Below are 20,153 nucleotides of genomic sequence, written 5' to 3' on the forward strand. Positions count from 1 at the left end.
ATGAATTAAAATAATGGTGGCTGCCTTTGTCATGAGAGCTTAAAGAGATAGAGTGGAAAAACGTAAGAAATAGAGAGAGAGAATACAATAGAAGAAAAAAGAAAGAATCTTATGTAAGAGATATTTTGGGAATGAAAGGAAATACTAAAATAAAAATATGATGTTTTTTTAGCATGATTTTATTTTGACATAGGACCCTTTTATGCATCAAAAATTAAATTTTCACTTTATATTATACTTACTTATAACATTGTCGGTGGGTCCGTTTTCCGATCCATTTCTCCGAGCCAACCCGACCCATCATTTTCAGAAAACCTCGTGGGATACAAATGTCATTAACTTAAAAAGACAAGGACAAATATGTAATTAATGCTTCTCTTTACCATACCAATGCCACCAACAACTTCTTCTTCCTCACTCACAAAATTCACTCTTCCCTCCTCTCCTTTCTCTTCCTCCCCAAATAATAATAATTAATCGGAAAAAGTAAGAAAAGCCCTTGAAGCCCTTTTTAATCTGTATCGAATTCGCTTCATTTAACACGAAATTTCACAAATTTTGTGACCTAAGTTTTTCAAGTTTTCGGAATTCGATTTTCTCGGAGTTTATTGTTTCAGCTTCGAACTTTCATGAAAACTACTGTTTTTTTCCCAATGATTTCTATCATCGCCCATTTGTTTGGGGATAATGTCTAATGTGTTTGAATAAGAAATTTTGAATTTTGTTGTGCAAATTGAAGAATTTTCTCTAGTTTTTTCCCCATTGTAAAACTTTGAATAAAGATGATCAATTTCTTTGCTTGGTTCAAATTGAGGTTTGTATAAATATAATATACATATATATATATATATTTATATGTACATTTAAATATTGGAGTCTGGAGAAGGATGATTTTGGTTTGGTAAAGTTGGGGATGATGGACTATGGAGAATAGTGGAGAAGCAGTGGATGATCAGAGCACTGGATGGTTCAAAGTAAAAAAGGTGTATTTTCATTCATTGGCGTCTTCTTGTTTTGGGTTTATTTTCGTTCATTATATCATATATCTCATTTTGAGGAAAGATGTGGTTTTGTTTTCGTAATAATCTTGAGGTAAAATTTATATTTTGTTCGAGAGAATGGATATATTAATTTTGTATTCGGAGGAATAAATGTATGTAGTTGTACAGGCTTGATCATTTATCTAAAATTTCAAACCAAAGAAAATTGAAGAAACAAAACAGAGAAAGGTTAATATTGATTTTAGTTTTTATAGTCAATGAAGGAACCAAATGACTTTAATTTTTTGTTTGGAATGTTTTGAGTTTAACTAAAGCTTGATACTGCTATGAAAGATTGGTTAGTAATGAGTAGTTCAATTGGTATGTCGTAGAATGTCCAAAATGTCAGAGGAAAATGCTATTTTTGGCCGTCTGATTTTTTATTGCTGTTCTGATCTTATAAATAGCTTGCATTGCAGCTTGATACTGATCTTTTGTTTGAACAGAAACATAGAAATAGCTCGAAGTTGTCTCTACAGAGTTGGATTGGAGAATTTTCAGAGAAAAATGCTTCCCACCCTTCGGGTAGTAAGCCTCCATTGAGTGGAAACAATGTGAATTCCCGTGACAAGAGAAGATATCATCATCCCAAAGGAGAGGGACATTTTTCTGTACATAGTCAAAGTGCTACAGATGCCGTCACTGTGTTAAATAAAGACAAACAAAATGCGCGGCATCCTGATGACAGTGTTGTTAAGCAAAACATTGAATGTCACAAATCATCTCCTCAGAATGTTGCAAATTCTAGTGGAGTTAAATCTATTGAGAAACTGCCTCAAATAGATAAACCTGATTTGGTTGATGATACTGACAGTTTTCGCCCAGACTATAATGGGAAGCTGCATTCCGAAAATGCTTTTGGAGTTGGAATCAAGTTTGGTGCTATAGAAGATGACAATTTAATGCTTTGTAGGGAGCATGAAAGTGATCATAATTTGGTCTCTTGTACAAATTCTCAAGAAAACAAATTGGTGTCGGCATCTGCACCTGCAGATGCTGTTGTTGATCAAATGCATCCTGTAGCTCCTAAAGACCAACAGTTTGAAGATAATATTAATAACTTAAATGAAGTATCTGCCAAAAATGTTGAAGGATTTACCATCAATGAAAATATGACTCATCTAGAAAGTGGTGTTTCAAATTGCAAGGATATGCATGTTAAACTTGTCAACCGAGTAAATGAAGCTGCTAGTAGTCCCTCTGGTGTAGAGGTGAAAGTTCAGGATCCTACAGTTACAGCTGAGTTAGAGGTGAAAGTTAAGGATCCTTTAGTTACAGCTGAGGTAGAGGTGAAGGTTAAGGATCCTCTTCCTAAAGTTACAGCTGAGGTTAGTGATGGAGAAAATCAGGAGACATCTAAGATAGATGAGGATTTAAGTAATGCAGTTATGGTTGAGGATCATCCCGAGTTAGTCTCACCTGGCAATAATGGACCTAAAATTTCTGAAAAACAACATTCCTCCACAGCACCTAGTGAAGACCCCATGGATCTTCATGATGGCACCGTACAAGAAAACACGTCAAACTCTCATAACATGAATATCCCTGGAGAATGTGACACAGTTGAAAGCAAGGAAAGGTTTAGGCAGCGGCTTTGGTGCTTTTTGTTTGAGAATCTTAACAGGGCTGTAGATGAACTTTATCTCCTCTGTGAATTAGAATGTGATGTGGAGCAGATGAAAGAAGCCATTCTTGTTCTTGAAGAGGCTGCATCTGATTTTAAAGATCTAACCACTAGAGTGGAAGAGTTTGAAAAAATGAAAAGGTCGTCTTCTCAGTTCAATAATGGAGTGCCACTTAATTTGAAAAGTGACCATCGTAGACCACATGCTTTGTCATGGGAGGTAAGCATGTTTATTATTTTGTATTCTGTTCCATTTTTTAGTGGCTATATAGTCCATGAATAACAATATGGTGACTGTAATTAGAATACATTACTCTTCAGGTAGAAACTACAAATTGGTTTAATTACATCTATCTTCACACCCTAAGCCATAATGTCTAGGGATTCTTTTAAGAATCTGATCACATGAGTATAATCTTGTTCAATTCATCAATCTGTCGTAAGAGTGAAATATTATAATTTTGAGCATTGCTATAGGGCACCCATGGTGTCCAACACTACCTTGATTGGTACAATTTAGTATCGGATCCCACATATTCTATTTATGTGGAGCCCGATACTAAATTGCACCAATAACGATATGTCATGTAAGGTGGTGTTAGGCACCATTAATTATGCTCCTTATCATTTTTATTTTTGTTCATTTATCTTGCCCTCTAATATGAAAAATGTTAGTCAATTAATATTGAGTGCAGGTGCGAAGAATGACGACTTCAGCACAAAAAGCAGAGATACTTTCTTCATCTCTTGAAGCTTTTAAGAAAATTCAGCGAGAAAGAGCTACCTTACATCAAGGTAGTGATGCAAAAGTGTCGTTGCATCTCCAATCTGATGACAAACTTAAGAAGTTGTCTACATTAAGTGATGAAATTTCCAATGCGAAGAATTTGATAGGGGACCTGAGTACAGTACAACAGAATACTAAGTTAGTTAGTTCCACCAAATCAAACTCTGTACTGAATGGGCGTGTGTCTTCTCAGGTTTCTTCTTCTAACATCATTACATTGAAATTACCTCCTAGGGATAGTTCTGCTGCTGCTGGAAAGAGTAAGAGAGAACAATCTGCTGGATTTGAAGCAGAGAAACTGCTTCCCAGGAAAGCTAAGATGTTAGCAGAAGGTGTATCTGAGAAAAATTCTAAATTGACAGATAATTGCAAGCGGCATAATACTCTATCTGAACAAGACAAGGAAAAAGAAAAGAGAAACTCAGCTCCTTGGAGATCCATGGATGCATGGAAGGAGAAGAGGAACTGGGAGGACATACTTTCATCTCCTTATCGAGTCTCTTCCCGTGTTTCTCACTCACCAGGAATGAGCAGGAGGAGTGCTGAGCGCACACGTATGTTGCATGATAAACTAATGTCTCCTGAAAAGAAAAAGAAAACTGCCAAGGATCTAAAGAGGGAAGCCGAAGAAAAGCATGCAAGGGCTTTGAGGATTAGAAGTGAGCTTGAGAATGAGAGAGTTCAGAAACTTCAGCGAACATCAGAAAAGTTAAATAGAGTAAGTGAATGGCAAGCTGTTCGAAGCATGAAGTTACGCGAGGGAATGCATGCTCGGCAACAACGCAGTGAATCTCGGCATGAAGCCTTTCTAGCTCAAGTTGTGAAGAGAGCTGGTGATGAGAGTAGCAAAGTTAATGAAGTTCGTTTTATTACTTCCTTAAATGAAGAGAATAAGAAACTTATGTTGAGACAAAAACTACATGATTCTGAGTTGAGGAGAGCTGAGAAGCTTCAAGTTATGAAATCAAAACAAAAAGAGGATATGGCAAGAGAAGAGGCTGTTTTAGAACGTAGGAAACTAATTGAAGCTGAAAAGTTACAGCGTCTTGCTGAGACACAAAGGAGGAAGGAAGAGGCTCAATTTAGAAGGGAAGAAGAACGTAAAGCATCAAGTGCAGCACGAGAGGCACGGGCGTTGGAACAACTTCGTCGGAGGGAAGAAAGAGCCAAGGCTCAACAAGAAGAAGCTGAACTTCTTGCCCAAAAATTGGCTGAGAAACTCAGCGAAAGTGAGCAACGTCGAAAGTTCTACCTGGAGCAAATAAGAGAGAGAGCTTCGATGGATTTCAGGGATCATTCTCCATTACTACGTCGTTCTTTGAATAAGGAGGGTCAAGGTAAATCTACACCTGCTAACCCTGGTGAAGAAAATCAGGCAAGCTGTTTGTCAGGGTTAGTAGGTTCTGCTTTTGCAACAAATAATGTCACCTTGCAGCATTCAATGAAGCGAAGGATTAAAAAAATTCGACAAAGACTTATGGCTCTAAAGTATGAATTTCCTGAACCTCTTGTTGGTGCTGAAAATACTGGAATTGGGTATAGAACGACAGTGGGAACTGCAAGGGTGAAAATTGGGAGGTGGCTTCAGGAACTTCAAAGGCTTCGACAGGCAAGAAAAGAAGGAGCTGCGAGTATTGGGTTAATAACAGCTGAGATAATTAAGGTATTCTTCCCCCCACCCCCACCAGATATGTGACAATTATGACTCATAACTTTTTTTTTAATCTGAAACCCCTTCATTCAAGATCTGTTGTAAGTTGGTGCATGAAATTGTAGGGAAGATTCATCCTATGTGTTGTTTGTCCAGCTGTAGTATTATCTGTGTGGAAGCTATAAATTTGTTGCTTTATTAATTAATCAGTATTCACAAGGTTAGCAGGTCGCAATTCCTATATTATTCTTCTGCGCTAAAATTCACTTGTTTATTATTATCATGTTTTTTTCCCAATTTATCATGCATTTGTGATAGTTGTGTATAATATGAGTTATTTCTTAACCTATTTCTCTTTCGAGAATCAGTTTGTAGATGGAAAGGATGCTGAACTACAGGCTTCTCGCCAAGCTGGTCTTCTTGATTTTGTAGCTTCGGCTTTGCCTGCTTCTCATACATCAAAACCTGAAGCCTGGCAAGTGACAATACATCTTCTTAAGCTTTTGAAGGTTGTTTTGTCCATGCGTGCAAACAGGAGCTATTTTCTTGCTCAGAATCTCTTACCTCCAATCATCCCAATGCTGTCAGCTGCCCTTGAAAACTATATAAAGATTGCAGCATCTCTAAATGTCCCTGGTAATACTAGCTTGCCTTCAAGCAAAACTTCAGCTGAACAATTTGAATCGATATCTGAAGTATTGGATGGTTTCTTATGGACTGTGACAACAATAATCGGTCACATAAATTGCGAGGAACAACAGCTCCAAATGCGGGATGGCTTGCTAGAGCTATTGACTGCATACCAAGTTATTCACCGACTACGTGATCTTTTTGCTCTTTATGATCGACCCCAAGTAGAAGGATCTCCCTTCCCTTCTTCTATTCTCTTAAGCATATATTCATTGGTGGTTTTGACATCCAGACCTGAAACAAATTCTGTGATTGATTGGGAATATATACATACAGAAACACTATTACTGAACAGAAATCAGGAGGCCAAATTTGCAGAATCTGTGGATACTGTATTTCTTATAGATAACTCTGAAGATCTTAGGACTCCATTGTCTACACTGAATGCAAGTAAAGTTGTGCATCTACCGGATGTACCAGAAGATACGACATTAGGTGAATCGTATAGGATAAATAAAATTGTGTTAGGATCTACCGCACGGGATACTGAAAAAGAGCAGACTAATTCATCGGTTGAGGAAAATAAGGCCATCACGGACAATCCAGATTTTCTAGATGAATCTGAGAAAATTCAAATTGAAGACACAATGAAGTCTTTTCCACTCCATAAGGATGAGAGGATCTTGATTGATGTTAGAGTAGAACAAAAGATTGATAATGTTCTGAACCTGGAGCAACCTGTGCAGTTTCTTCTTTCTGCCATCTCAGAAACTGGGCTCGTCAGTCTTCTTTCTGTGTTGACAGCTGTGTTACTGCAGGCAAATAATAGGTTGTCTTCTGAACAGGTAACTACGCTGCCAAGTGCAAATACACTACGTGCAAATAAATGTTGGAATGTGTGTTTTGTGTGTGATGTAAACACTTATCCACATTTTGTGTAGTTGTTAGTTGTAAAAATTAGTGTAATGGCAATTAATCAGGAAATACCAACAACTATAATTTGCTTCACTAATGGTGTGAGTGGAACTTGGTGGGTAACTGGCATTTTTTAAGAGAGATCATAAAGAGCATGAATGCATGTGTGAATAGAATTGCACCCATAATGTGCCACAGTTGGTCTACTCATTCGTAATTTCTATGTTTTTTCTTAGGTATAAATTTTTGTCAAGTCATTTTGATGATAGCATCTTTAGTTCTCTACATGTTAACTTGAATTCTGTGGGTGGTGAGGTTGCATCTTTTCCACTTCTGTCCTGTTTACTCTATTTTATTGAGTTATTTTGTTAAATGAACACTTGGTGAGGCTCTATACCTGTTATGTCCAGATTATGAGCAACTTTTGTCTTGTTTCAGGCCTCATGTATTCTACCCTCAAATTTTGAGGAGGTGGCAACTGGAGTTCTGAAGGTGTTGAACAATTTAGCTCTTTTGGATCTTAAATTTTTGCAGAGAATGCTGGTGAGTTATTTTAATTTATATTGGGTGTTGGAGCTCTTTTTGTATGGTTCCTCTCAAAGTTACTCATTTACATGTACTTTCTGGTGTAGGCGAGGCCAGACCTGAAAATGGAATTCTTCCATTTATCGAGTTTCCTCCTTTCCCATTGCACCAACAAGTGGAAAGCAGCTAGTGATCAGGTGATTCAATTTGTGGTTTTAATGCTAATACATTTACATTCTTTTGCAATACATTTACCAATATTTTTCTCTTTCCTTTTTTCTTTTTCACTCGTCTTAAAGACTTAACTGATTCTTGATCAATAAATGTATCAGGTTGGTATGCTTCTTCTTGAATCTCTGTCACTACTTGGTCATTTTGCTCTGTTCCACCCAGGAAATCAAGCTGTTCTTCGATGGGGAAAGACTCCTACTATCCTTCATAAGGTCGGTATATATATACTTGATGTGCTTTGTTTCATCTGGAAAACTTATCGATAAAAAATCTAATTGTTGAGTTGGATGGGACAGATATGCGATCTACCCTTTGTATTCTTCAGTGACCCCGAGCTGATGCCAATTTTAGCTAGCACACTGGTTGCTGCTTGTTATGGGTGCAACCAGAACAAGGGTGTAGTTCAGCAGGAAATTAGTACAGAAATGCTGCTCCCCCTCTTAGAATCTTGCAGGAGAATGCTGGCACTCCGGTATAATTCAAACTCAGACCATTGCCCTGTAAATGAGTCTTGTGATAGTCAGCTGAGTGCTGAACATAAGAAGCTCCAGGTTGATGTTCCGACAAGGTCTATCCGTCACAACTCTCGAAACACTAGAATTTTGGGGAAAATTAATGGTTCAGGAAACAGCACGAGAAATGGCAAGCTGAGAAATCATAGGGACTGTAAAGCAACAAAGAATTGGGAAGAAGTGGCTCTGAAGCCTAATATGACAGCTTTAGAAACTTCCTCCTTGATGTTACATTATAGATTACCTCTTAGTTTCATCAATCGGGCGGAGTGTTTCTTTTCATCGGGGGCCCCATAGCAAATGAAATTTGAGGTCAGCCATGCATAGAGTTCCTCTATTCACACTTTTATTTATGGATACATCTGCTTTGGCAAGTTAGGCATACTTAGTGGAAAGGCAGCTGAATGTTGTTGAATTAAGACACTCACATACAAAGTTTCAGGCAGAAGTTTTATTTTTTTGCTGAAACTGCAGCAAACATGACACTGACAATACTATGTTCTTGGTATAGAGATGGACACAAAAGATTGGTTGGTATCTCAAGATGAGCGATGTTAAGAGTTATCAGTTCTAGTTGAATTGAGAATCCATTTAGTAACTTATGCGGCACTTTTGTATTGCTCCACTTTTTGCTCTCCCATGCATCATTATCAAATGTCCAAGCCTGACGATTTGTATTAAATTGGCAATTCTGCTACTAATAAATAACACTCTTGCTCATATTTTCCTATTTAAATTGGTTAGTCTCGGGCTCGATGTTCCCCCCACCTTTTAGACTGCTATTAATTCTAGTTTATTTGTAGGAAGAAAATGAAAAACAAACTGATACTTAACGTGATAACTTCTGAAATTAGAAGCAGATTTTCTGAGTTTGAAAACAACATTAGGTCTAAAGTGTCAAGCCAAGGCACCTCACCCCGCACAAGGTGTTCTCTTGCAATTCAAGGCAATTTACACAAGAGGTGTGCTCTGTTCTTCATGTAGAGCCATTCCGATAAGATAATTTTTTTTTTATATAAATATACATATTTATATAGGGAACACTTTTACCGGCTGGAGAAATTACATTCTAATTTTTTTTATATGACGACATATATGATAATTATAGTAAACATGTGTGCAATTGATTGCTTGAATCCTGATTTCGTCGATATAAATTATTCAGAATTTTCCAAATACATATTATAAGTGTAATTTACATTGTTATATAAAAAATTTAGGTTATAATTACTCCACTTGCCAAAAACAAAAATGCCACTATTAGTAGAGTTGCCTTGATTTACTACTATCGCCATTTGATTACAACTTCTCAAGACAGTTTATGAGTTAAATGTATAAAGATGATATATTGCATATGATTACTCTTCATTGTCATTCGAATGAAACGTTTTCCTTCAAAATTTATTATAATATGCTCAGCTTATGCTAATCTATGATGATGCCATGTGGAAGGAACATGATTTTGCACTGAAAGCATGAGTTACTGTCTCAACTGATTTTGATATTTCTGATTCAGCCTTTCCCATTCACTTCAGCTCAGATCACCCAACTCCATGAGTTGCTTAATACCTCCAAGAATGTTATTGCCTCTGCACCATCATCCTCTTCACATCCAGGTACCTCTGCTACCTTCAATGTTCAAAACTCTGCCTGGATTGTGGATTCAGGGGCCTCAAATCACATGACTAGTTAGTCCCATCAATTTACCACATACACTCCTTGTCCAGGTACTCAAAAAATTAAGATAGTTGATGGTTTCCTATCCTTTGTGGCTGGTAAAGGGTCTCTATATTTATCCCCCTCTATTACTCTTTATGATGTCCTTCATGTCCCAAATCTATCGTGTAATCTGCTCTCTGTCAGTAAAGTCACTCGAGGTCAGCAATGTTTTCCCTCTTTCTCACCATTATGTTGTACTTTTCAGGATATGTCCTCAGAGAAGACGATTGGGAGTGCAAAGGCATGTAGTGGGTTGTATTACACTGATCTGATTCCTCATGCTCAAGAAAATAAAACTTTTGTTTCTGGTTGTATTGCTTCTCGTAATAATGATATTATGCAGTGACATTATAGGCTAGGACACTAGTTTTTTCAATTTCAAATATTTATTTCCTAAATTGTTTCGAAATAAAAATTTGAGCTCCTTTATGTATGACATTTGTCAGTTTACTAAACATACACGTGCTATTTTTCGCTCTGTACCTTACAAATCAACCCAGCCCTTTACTCTTATTCATAGCGATACAAGGGGACCATCTAGAATAGCCAATGCCACAGATACTAGATGGTTCATCACTTTTATTGATGACCACACACATGTTAGTTGAGTTTTTCTTCTTAAACAAAAATCTTATGCTGCCATGACATTTAGAAACTTCCATTCTATGATCAAAAATCAGTTCAATGCTAATCTTCAAGTGTTGCACACAAATAATGGCATTGAATATTTTAATTCCATCTTAGGTGATTATCTTCTATCCCATAGCATCATTCATAGTTCGTGTGTAGGCACACCCCAACAAAATGGGATTACCGAATGCAAAAATAGACATTTGTTGGAGGTTGCTAGGGCCTTAATGTTTACCACATCTGTCCCTAAGTATTTTTGGGGTGAGGCTATCCTTACCGTTGTCTACCTCATCAATTGTATGCCCTCTCGAGTGTTGAGCTTTCACACTCCACTCTTTATCATTCTTAAAACACATCCACATACTCATCTTGTTTCTAATCTCTCCTTAAAAACGTTTGGTTGTACTTCTTATGTCCGTGTTCTAGGTCCAAACCGATCCAAATTTGATCCACGTGCTCTTAGGTGTGTTTTTTTTGGGCTACTCTTCTTCCAAAAAGGGGTATAAATGCTATAATCCTTCTACTCGACGTATGTATGTCTCCTTAGTCGTCACATTCAATGAAGAACAACTTTTTTATCCCAACATTCCACTTTAGGGAGGGACACTGAATGAAGTTTCTAGTTTAGATACTTGCCTACCTAAAGTTATCCCAGAAATTGATCAAACTATTCACATCAATCTTCTCCTTCTCTATCTGACATAGGAACATTTGAGCAACAATCTCAACCCCAAACTAAAGAACTTTAAGTTTACTCTTGGCGATCGAAGGACCATTAGGTAATACAACCAACTACTACCGAGTCTGGCCCACAGATTGTTCCTAATGTAAGTGATCATTTTCTCAATCCCATCTTGCCTAATGATGTTCCTAATGTTGAGCCTTCTAAGACGGTGAAACTCGAATATGAGTTGCCTATTGCCAAAAGGAAGGGAGTCTGAAGTTGTACTCTACATTCAATGTCCAGATATGTCTACTATAGTAGACTAACTTCGAAATATAAAGCTTTCCTAGCAAAAGTCGAGCAAGTGGTAGTTCCTAAGGATATAACTGAAGCCCTCTCATAAAAAGACCGGAAGAAAGCAGTCTACGAGGAAATTGGGGCACTAGAAACCAACACAACATGGACAATAGTCAGTTGGCCTAGAGATAAACATGTGGTTGGATGTAAGTGAGTATTTACGGTTAAACACAAGGCTAATTGAACGATAGACCGATACAAAGCGAGACTAGTTGCAAAAGAATTAACCCAAACATATGGAGTGGACTACAACGAGACATTTGCACCCGTTACCAAGTTAAACACAGTTAGGGTTCTGCTATCAGTTGCTGCAAATCACACCTTGTTAGGGTTCTGCTATCAGTTGCCCCAACAACAACTAGACATCAAAAATGTCTTACTCAATGGGCATTTGTAAGAGGAAGTTTTCCTAAGAATCCCTCCAGGCTTTGATGAAAGATATGGAAAAGAAAATGTCTGCCATCTAAAAAACTCTCTCTACGGCTTAAAACAATCTCCACAGGCATGGTTTGAAAGATTTAATTGTGTGGTAAAACAATATGGGTATAAACAGGCTCAATCAAATCACACCTTGTTCTTCAAACACTCGCAAAAAGGCAAGGTAATTATTCTCATTGTATATGTTGATGACATGATACTCACTGATGATAATTATGGAGAGCAAGAAAGACTTAAAAGGCTTGCTAGCCCAAGAATTCGAGGTAAAAGATCTTGGACCAATAAAGTATTTTTTAGGAATGGAGGTTGCAAGAACAAAACAATGAATTGTTGTCTCAAAGGAAATATGTCCTAAATCTACTCAAGGAAACAGGAATATGTGGTTGTAAACCTATGACAACATCAATTAAACCAAAAGGCAAGTATAAACAACCAAAAGAGAAGCCAATTGACAAAGGAATGCACCAACGGTTAGTGAGAAAATTGATCTACCTATCCCACCCAAGACTTGATATTGCATTTGTTGCGAGCTTAGTTAGCCAATACATACACAATCCATTCGAAGAACACTTGGAAGTTGTGTACATAATTTTATGCTATTTGAAGAAAGCACCAAGAAATGGATTGCTATTCAAAAAGAACAAGAAAAGAGGTGTTGAGGCCTTCATAGATGCAAATTGGGTAGGGTCAGTTGAAGATAGAAGATCAACAACTGGATATTGTACTAAAGTATGGGGGAACTTGGTTACTTGGAATAAGAAGCAATCAGTGGTAGCCTGAAGTAGTGTCGAAGCAGAACTCAGAGCTCTTGCTCAAGGAGTATGCGAATTAATTTGGATCAAATGCATACTTGAAGAATTAAAACTTCAAAGGACCAAGCATTTAAAGTTGTATAGTGACAGCAAGTCAGCAATCAACATAGCACACTACCCAATCCATCACGACAGAACCAAGCATGTTGAGGTGGATACACTTCATTAAAGAAAAAATTGATGGAAAGGAACAATGTTGTATATATTCCTAGCAAGCAACAACAGGCTAACTTACTAGCTAAAGGGCTATCAACAGAAAGTTTCAACGAGTTAGTTTGCAAGCTGGGCATATGAAATCTTTATGCACCAGCTTGAGGAAGGGTGTAGAAAACATTGTATGTTAAGCGTTTACTCAGTATCTTTCTAATAAGAAACCAAGCTGAACTATTAGAAAGTTACTATAATTAGATTATTTAGTTTTAGGCTAATTGATTTATTCTAGAATATTTGTAATTAATCTAGAATATTTTGTGTTAAATACCAAATTTGTTTATACCTGTACGGTGTCTATTTAAAGGCCTTATTCTCAATCTATAAAGATTATCAAAGGCTAATTTTCCACACAGAATTTTACTTTAAATTAGACCGACCAAGAACTACGAGATCACCCCTTGCATTATGGGGTGATAGAGGGATCGTACCATGAGTAACAATTAATCTATACAATTGAACCAGGGATTGTCATTACAAAAAACATATGGATGCTTTGGGATATTTTATATTTTACTAAGGACCCTGTAGTTCCTTTTTCTTTTCTCCTTTTACAATGTGCTGAGTTTAGTATATACTGTTTGTAGATGCATAAATTTCTTTGTTGGTGGATGGCCCTTCACTTCCAGCATCCATATTATTTCCTGAAGAGTAGGCACTCCCAGGAACCTTAACTAAAAGCTCATCCTCAAAAACATTCTTGAGTATCTTCGAAATCCCTTGATCCTGAAATTAAAGATTCTCAAAATATTATTATTTTCTATTAGTCTATATCATTGTTGTTCTTTAATAATACTTCTTGGTTTCTCCTAAAAAAACAAGTCTCTTTGTGCATGTCATCTCTCCATAATACGAATTTCACAGTAAACTTGATGCTGACAATAGATTTGCTAAATCATATTTGATTCTTAAGAACTAGAGCAAATAACGACTAAAATACTCAATGTTTCCAAAATGTTGTATTTTTATACTTTTTTTTCACGGGAAAAATACTCATAGTTGCTAAAATATAGCATTTAAATACTCATAGTTTCTTTTTATAGAAAAAATACCCAAAGTTTGTAAAATGTAGCATTTAAATACCCAAACAGTTAAAAATAATTTTGTTTAATCATTTTTTTCTATTTTTAAAGTTTTTTAGCTATGTAATTTTTTTAAATGTTTGGGTATTTAAATGCTACATTATAGAAATTTTGGGTATTTTTCCATAAAAAAAACTTTAGATATTTGAATGCTACATTTTAGTAACTTAGGTAATTTTACCATAAAATAAATTTGGTATAAAAGTGCAAAATTTTAAATTATTGGGTATTTAAGCCGCCATTTACTCTTTGATCTATGAAATATTAAGTCCTGGACCTAGCTTGCAAAAACAGAAAAAAAACAAGCTAAACTAAGCAGGAAAGCAGAAAAAGATTTGTACTCACATTTGCTTCTGTTTGTTCATTGTTCTGAACATCTTTAAGACCATTCATAATAGCTTTGAGCTGCTTCTTAGCCCTTGCCCTTGTCGAGCGTCGTTCAGCACATTGTGCCTTGGTCACATCAGAATGACAGGCTATGCAAAGTGTTCTCATGTTCTCTAGCTTGCATTCACCTAAAGCAAAATCAGATAATACTAAATTTAAAAATACTGACTACCAACATAAAATGGAAAAAGAAAGAAAATGTTAGTCTTGCCAATTAAGAAAGGCACTTATAAGATGATAATAACAGACCAAAGTTTCAGTAGTAATGAAGTTTTTCTACATAGACCAGTACACGAAGTAGCGATAGTATCCTACCTCCACCTCGGTACACAGGAACAATGTGGTCTGCATGCCATGCATTACCCTCTGTTGGATCCTTAATAAGCTTTTCGAGTCTGTACGTCACCAGATTCAGGGAATTAAAACAAGGTGATTTGTCTAACACGTCTTACCCTCCCAAAATTATGTCCTTCACCAACTTCTATGGGAAGCATCTTTTATGCAGTTAACAAATGTTTATTTTTGTTCTCTGATAAGTCAAGAATTGTCTTTATCTCATTCAACATGGTAGCACATTAAAAAAAAAAACTTCCAACGAATTCATAAAGTTCTCTTAAAAAAGAAAAAGAACTATTGATTCAGATGTACTGTATACCAGTGTCCCTGAGCAGCATACGCTATATATAAATATATACATATATAAATTTAAAGAAAAAATGATACTCTTATCAGTTTTGATATAAGTGACTTACAACTTCTCTCGACTTGCTATTTTAGGCGCAACTTTCTCAATATACTCTCTTCGCTTTGCCAATGATAGAGGTCTTATGTACACCACAAGTTTATGACAGTCCAAATGACAGTTCGTACAAATACCATTCTCTAGTTGAAAAAGCTCCTGACAATTGCTTGTGCGTTAGTGTTTTCAAAGATACACAATACCATGAATCCATGATAGAGAGAAGCATAAGATCAATAGTCAACACATTCTATTTTGTAGTATACTTTGCGTTCTGACCTGACGAAGGGACCTGTTACTCGTTCTTATTCTATATTCTTCATAGCATTCGAGATCACAGAAAAGATCCTCAAAAAATTCAGGTTCCTTAGCATTGCAACTCCTGAGCTTGAAAAAGTTTAGTCTACCAAAACAGTTATAAAGAAAAGTTGAGTCTACCAAAACAGTTGACCACAAGGTCAATTTGGACTTACTTGCATGGTGCTTGACATAATTTACAGAGTGGCTCATTCACCATCCAACCTTGAGTGTATTCCTTCTCCTTTTTTCCATTGCCAGATCGTAGATAAACTTTTTTCCATACAGCATTTGGCGGAAGAGCTTGGCTAATCTCACACATAGGTGTATGGCGGCGCTTGCTTCCAACTTTTATCAGCCCCTGTTATAAAGAGTATGTAAATACACACAGATACTTCTTCCTTCACATTCATCAAATACATATTGTATTTACAATGAGAAAAGAAATATGACAAGAGTAGAAGTAATAAGGAAAAGCAAAGGAAAATCCTTCATTCAAATAGCACAGCTCGACTGTCAAAGGACATGCATACCCCAGTGTTGTGGTTAATGCTTTCATTCAAAAAGCAGAGTTCTACTGTCAAAGGAAGTTGTAATGGTTTTCCAATCAACTTTTTTCGCTCCACAGGCCTCAGATTGTTCCACTCCTTGCTGAATTCCAAAACAGCATTCCTACAAACTGGGTTGTCCATTATAGAAGTTCTTCTATTATCATTGTTAGCAACAGAAGAATCTAATGGCTCGAGTTCCTCAGGCCGAAAATTCTCAAACAGTGGTCTTGGTCTTGAATCTGTTCCAGAAAGGCAAGAATACAAGTGGATCCTACCAGTGTATTGGCTAACCTGAAAACATACAAAAACACTAATTAAAATGATTGAGTTAGCAATCCATTGAAATTTGACAAACACACAGCAGGAAAGACATGGTAATGCAGATCAGATCAATAATGCCTATACCCCACATAAACAAGAACAAACAATATATAGAATGGAAGCTTGAATTAAATTGCTACGGTTAAGAGAGAACAAGCCTTAAATGAGCAGAATTAGATCTCGGTAAAACTTTGCACAACGTTACTAAAACTTGACAATTAACATACATTTAAGAAATTTAATTTCTAATACATACATAATCAATAAATTTAATCTCTCTCCTCTATAAAAAGTGTGTAGATAACGAAAATTCTTGATTTTAACAGTTTTTTATTTTTTTTCGGTAAACTTTAACGAAATATTTTTATATTTAACAGTAACGGTAGATTGTAAATATGACTTAAACTTAAATAAAATTAAACAATGATGTTTTTGAGATATTGACTTAAACTTAAATAAAATTAAATAAATAAATAATGAAACAAATTCAAATAAGATATTTTTGAGATATTTTACATGATAATTATTTAAGAATAATAAAACCATACATTTTATAACTTAGATTTAAACTTCACGTATTAGAATAATATCATATTAAACATATAATATAATATAATCTATTGTCAACTAGCAACAAACTTAAATTTAAAATCCATGTATGATATTACTATTATATTAAACATATAATATATAATCTCTTTAGTCACTGCCAAACTAAAAAATTAGAACAAACATAAACTTAAACAAAAAATTAATTAACTAATTAAAATAGTTGATGCATGTATATTATTATACACTATGACTTTTTCTATTCTTATTTTAATTCTATTATTAATTTCTTTTTAAATATTACTGTAATTTATATACATATGTCATGTAAATATATATTTATGTTAATGTTATATTTAGATATCATATATATAGAGATTATTGATATAAATATTTATATATACTATAGAACTATAATTCATTATATTATATATATATATGAAAGACTTCTCAATGGTTACTACCTATAGATGAGTACTAACAATTATGATGATTTGACAACATAGTGACTTGGTATAACAAGTCACCAACAAGTAAATATTTTTTTTCTACATTAATTTCGAATTTAATTAATTTTTTTCCTATAATTAATGGTGTTTCGAACCAATGAGAAACAATAGCTATATTTTGAAATTGACATGCATTTGAAAAATGAAAAGCTTACAATATTATATTTTCATAATAAATACACGTTTTTTATCAGGTAATCTTTCAAAAAATTTGAAAAAAATCAAAATTTACTTTTAGAAATATTAATTAACAACTATAAATATGGATCATTGATCTTAATCCAATTGTTAACATTAAAGTAACCATCCATGGGTAGTATCCCTTAAGAGTGCACTCATATATATATATATATTTTAAAAAAAAGTGAACTAATTTTTATTAAAATTTTTTTTTTTTTTGAAAAAGAGACAGAGGTCAAAAACTGACCTCAACTCAAAATAATAAAAACTCTCACTTGTGGCGGAGGAAAACCGTGGTTACAAAAAAAACAACAAAACAACCCCAAAAAAAACACAACTAAACTTAAATCCAGAAATTGGCCCAATCTCTAATAAGATCAGAAAAGAGAACCCCCTCAAAAAATTTGTTTCTATACACCCAAGTAGCCACCCAGAATTTTATCTTATCCCAAATAGTGTCTACAGAATTAGATATATCTTCAAATAGTCTATTATTTCTCTCTAGCCATAAGGCCCAAAAAGTTGCCAACACGGTAGTTTGCCAAAGACGTGAAACTCGCTTGCCGCCCCCTAACTTAGAGAGAAACAAATGAGTACAGTTAGAAGGCATACACCAAAGAATACCAAACTCAGCTAAGACTTTTCCCCACACTTCTCTTGAGAACTGACACTCCAAGAATAAATGGCTAGTGGACTCCCCTGCCTGCTTACAACAAACGCACCAAGCAGGGGACAAACAGTGATAGGGTCTTCTTTTTTGCAGGTTGTCTTGAATATTAAGTTTATCATTGAAAACCAGCCAGCCAAACACTTTAACTCTTGAAGGAGAGACACTTTTCCACAAAGACTTCCCCCACTCCCGAACTGAACCCAACTGATCATAGCTTAACCTCCAAAAGGCCGATTTGCAAGAGAAAACTTCATTTCCATCAGGTAACCATGCCCTTCGATCTTCTAAAACTACCGGTAACGCCACCCTTTCTAACAAAAGAAGTAACTGAGAGAGACTGGTGACCTCCCTATCGAACAGGTTCCTTCTAAAACGCAAATCCCAAACCTGACTTTGGAGGCCCGAACCCCTACCTAAAACCACCATATCCCTTATCAAAACATTTCTGGCCAACGAAATCAAAAATAAATCTGGGAACTGATCCTTTAAGGGCACACCGTTAATCCAAATATCTTCCCAAAAGCGGATTCGATCCCCCTTCCCCACCCTGAAACTAACAAACTGAAGATATTCCTCATAAAGGGAGGAAATATCTTTCCACGGGCCCCGAACAGACAACCTCCTCCCTCTACCAGTGTCCCAAAAACCGCCATCCCCACCATACCTACTCAGCACCACTCTATGCCACAAGGTGTTCCTTTCCATCGGAAAGCGCCACAACCACTTCATAAGAAAAGCCTTATTCCTTGCAGCTAAATTTCCAATCCCAAGACCCCCGTGATCCCGAGATTTACAAACTTCTTTCCACGAGACCAGATGATCCGACTTAGATTGATCGGCCCCTTCCCAAAGAAAGTCCCGCATCAACTTTTCCAACACATCCACTACCCCTTTAGGGATACGAAATAACGACAAATAATACACCGGAATAGAAGAAAGAACCGATTGGATAAGTGTCAATCTGCCTCCCCTAGAAAGGAAGGCACACTTCCACCTATCCAACCTCTTAGCACAACTTGAAACCACGGGCTCCCAAAAACCTTTATTGCGGGGAGAATCCCCCAAAGGAAGACCCAAATACTTCATAGGCCACTGACCCGCCTCACACCCAATCTCCCTAGCACGAAGCTTCACTATCTCCTCCTCCAAGTTAATCCCCAATAACTGGCACTTCTGCAAGTTAATAGAAAGGCCAGAAACTTCGCTAAAAACTTTCAGAATATCCAACAGGGCCGACAAGGAGTCATTATCGTCCACAAAAAAAATCGTGTCGTCTGCGAACTGAAGATGGCTGACTTCCACCAAATCTTTCCCTACTTTGAAACCTCGCAAGGCGCAGACGCTCTTGGCCTTATCTACCATCCTACCCAAAACATCAGCCACCAAAGTAAACAAGAGAGGTGAGAGGGAGTCACCTTGGCGAAGACCTCTAGAACCCTTGAATTTCCCCCTCGGTCTCCCATTTAAAAACACGGAGAAAGAAGTAGTAGACAAACACCCCAGAATACATTTTGCCCTAATTTTTTTAATACATTTATGTCATACATTATATTAAACATATTTTATTTATTTTTATGATAGTATTTATTTATTTAAAATTTATATGATAATTACAATATATAATAAAAATAAATACATATTTGAATAAGCATGTTTACAACTTTAAAATTATGCAAATGTGCATTGCACATTGCTTTACTTAGTATATGTATGTATATATGAGTCCCCAAAGAATGATAGAAATATCCATTGAATTTAAAAATCCATACAAAGGTATCATCTGTTATATTTTTCCATGTTTCTTATATTAAGACTACTAGAGAACATTATGATTTATGAGACATGACCATGACTATTGAAGGAATAACAAGTAATCAGTACAGCATGTGATGGGAATCCTTTTAGTATGTAAAAACCTTTTACCTCAAATCGCAATGAATTTACTATATTAGAACAACATTCATCAGCTTCTACTGACTCATTTCCTTCTGCCACCAAAGGAGAAATATTTCCCTGCGTATATAATTTGTTACTGCAAAGTCCTCCATTTTGGACTTAAATTCAGAAAGAAATTCATGTATGTTTTGAGCAAGAAGCACATAAGCTGTACTTTTCTAGAGACT

General features: G+C 35.9%; 2 protein-coding genes across 6 annotated transcripts in view; one reads left to right on the forward strand and one right to left on the reverse strand.

Annotated features, from left to right (window-relative positions):
• Positions 1-406: 406 nt before the first annotated feature.
• On the forward strand, positions 407-8,658 carry LOC133830615 (uncharacterized). Of its 2 annotated transcripts, XM_062260631.1 has the most exons (9): positions 407-983; positions 1,487-2,884; positions 3,360-3,589; positions 3,686-5,114; positions 5,471-6,577; positions 7,086-7,190; positions 7,280-7,369; positions 7,505-7,615; positions 7,700-8,658. In XM_062260631.1, exons 1-9 carry the CDS (start codon positions 924-926, stop codon positions 8,210-8,212), a joined length of 5,043 nt encoding a protein of 1,680 aa, XP_062116615.1. In that variant the 5' UTR covers positions 407-923; the 3' UTR covers positions 8,213-8,658. The 2 variants fall into 2 exon arrangements, with proteins under 2 accessions (XP_062116615.1, XP_062116614.1); XM_062260630.1 differs by having other exon boundaries at positions 3,360-5,114.
• A 4,431-nt stretch (positions 8,659-13,089) lies between these two features.
• LOC133830616 (uncharacterized) overlaps positions 13,090-20,153 on the reverse strand; it is a 46,742-nt gene continuing 39,678 nt past the window's right edge. For all 4 annotated transcript variants that reach the window (XM_062260632.1, XM_062260634.1, XM_062260633.1 and 1 more), the window contains 8 exons: positions 19,954-20,043; positions 15,784-16,092; positions 15,427-15,611; positions 15,233-15,335; positions 14,967-15,112; positions 14,530-14,609; positions 14,173-14,342; positions 13,090-13,471 (listed from right to left, as the gene is read on the reverse strand). In XM_062260632.1, coding sequence (XP_062116616.1) covers positions 13,313-13,471; positions 14,173-14,342; positions 14,530-14,609; positions 14,967-15,112; positions 15,233-15,335; positions 15,427-15,611; positions 15,784-16,092; positions 19,954-20,043 — 1,242 coding nt within the window. In that variant the 3' untranslated portion in view covers positions 13,090-13,312. The remainder of the gene's footprint in view (positions 13,472-14,172; positions 14,343-14,529; positions 14,610-14,966; positions 15,113-15,232; positions 15,336-15,426; positions 15,612-15,783; positions 16,093-19,953; positions 20,044-20,153) is intronic.

The sequence above is a fragment of the Humulus lupulus genome, chromosome 4, assembly GCF_963169125.1.
Source record: "Humulus lupulus chromosome 4, drHumLupu1.1, whole genome shotgun sequence".
Taxonomy (NCBI): Eukaryota; Viridiplantae; Streptophyta; class Magnoliopsida; order Rosales; family Cannabaceae; genus Humulus; species Humulus lupulus.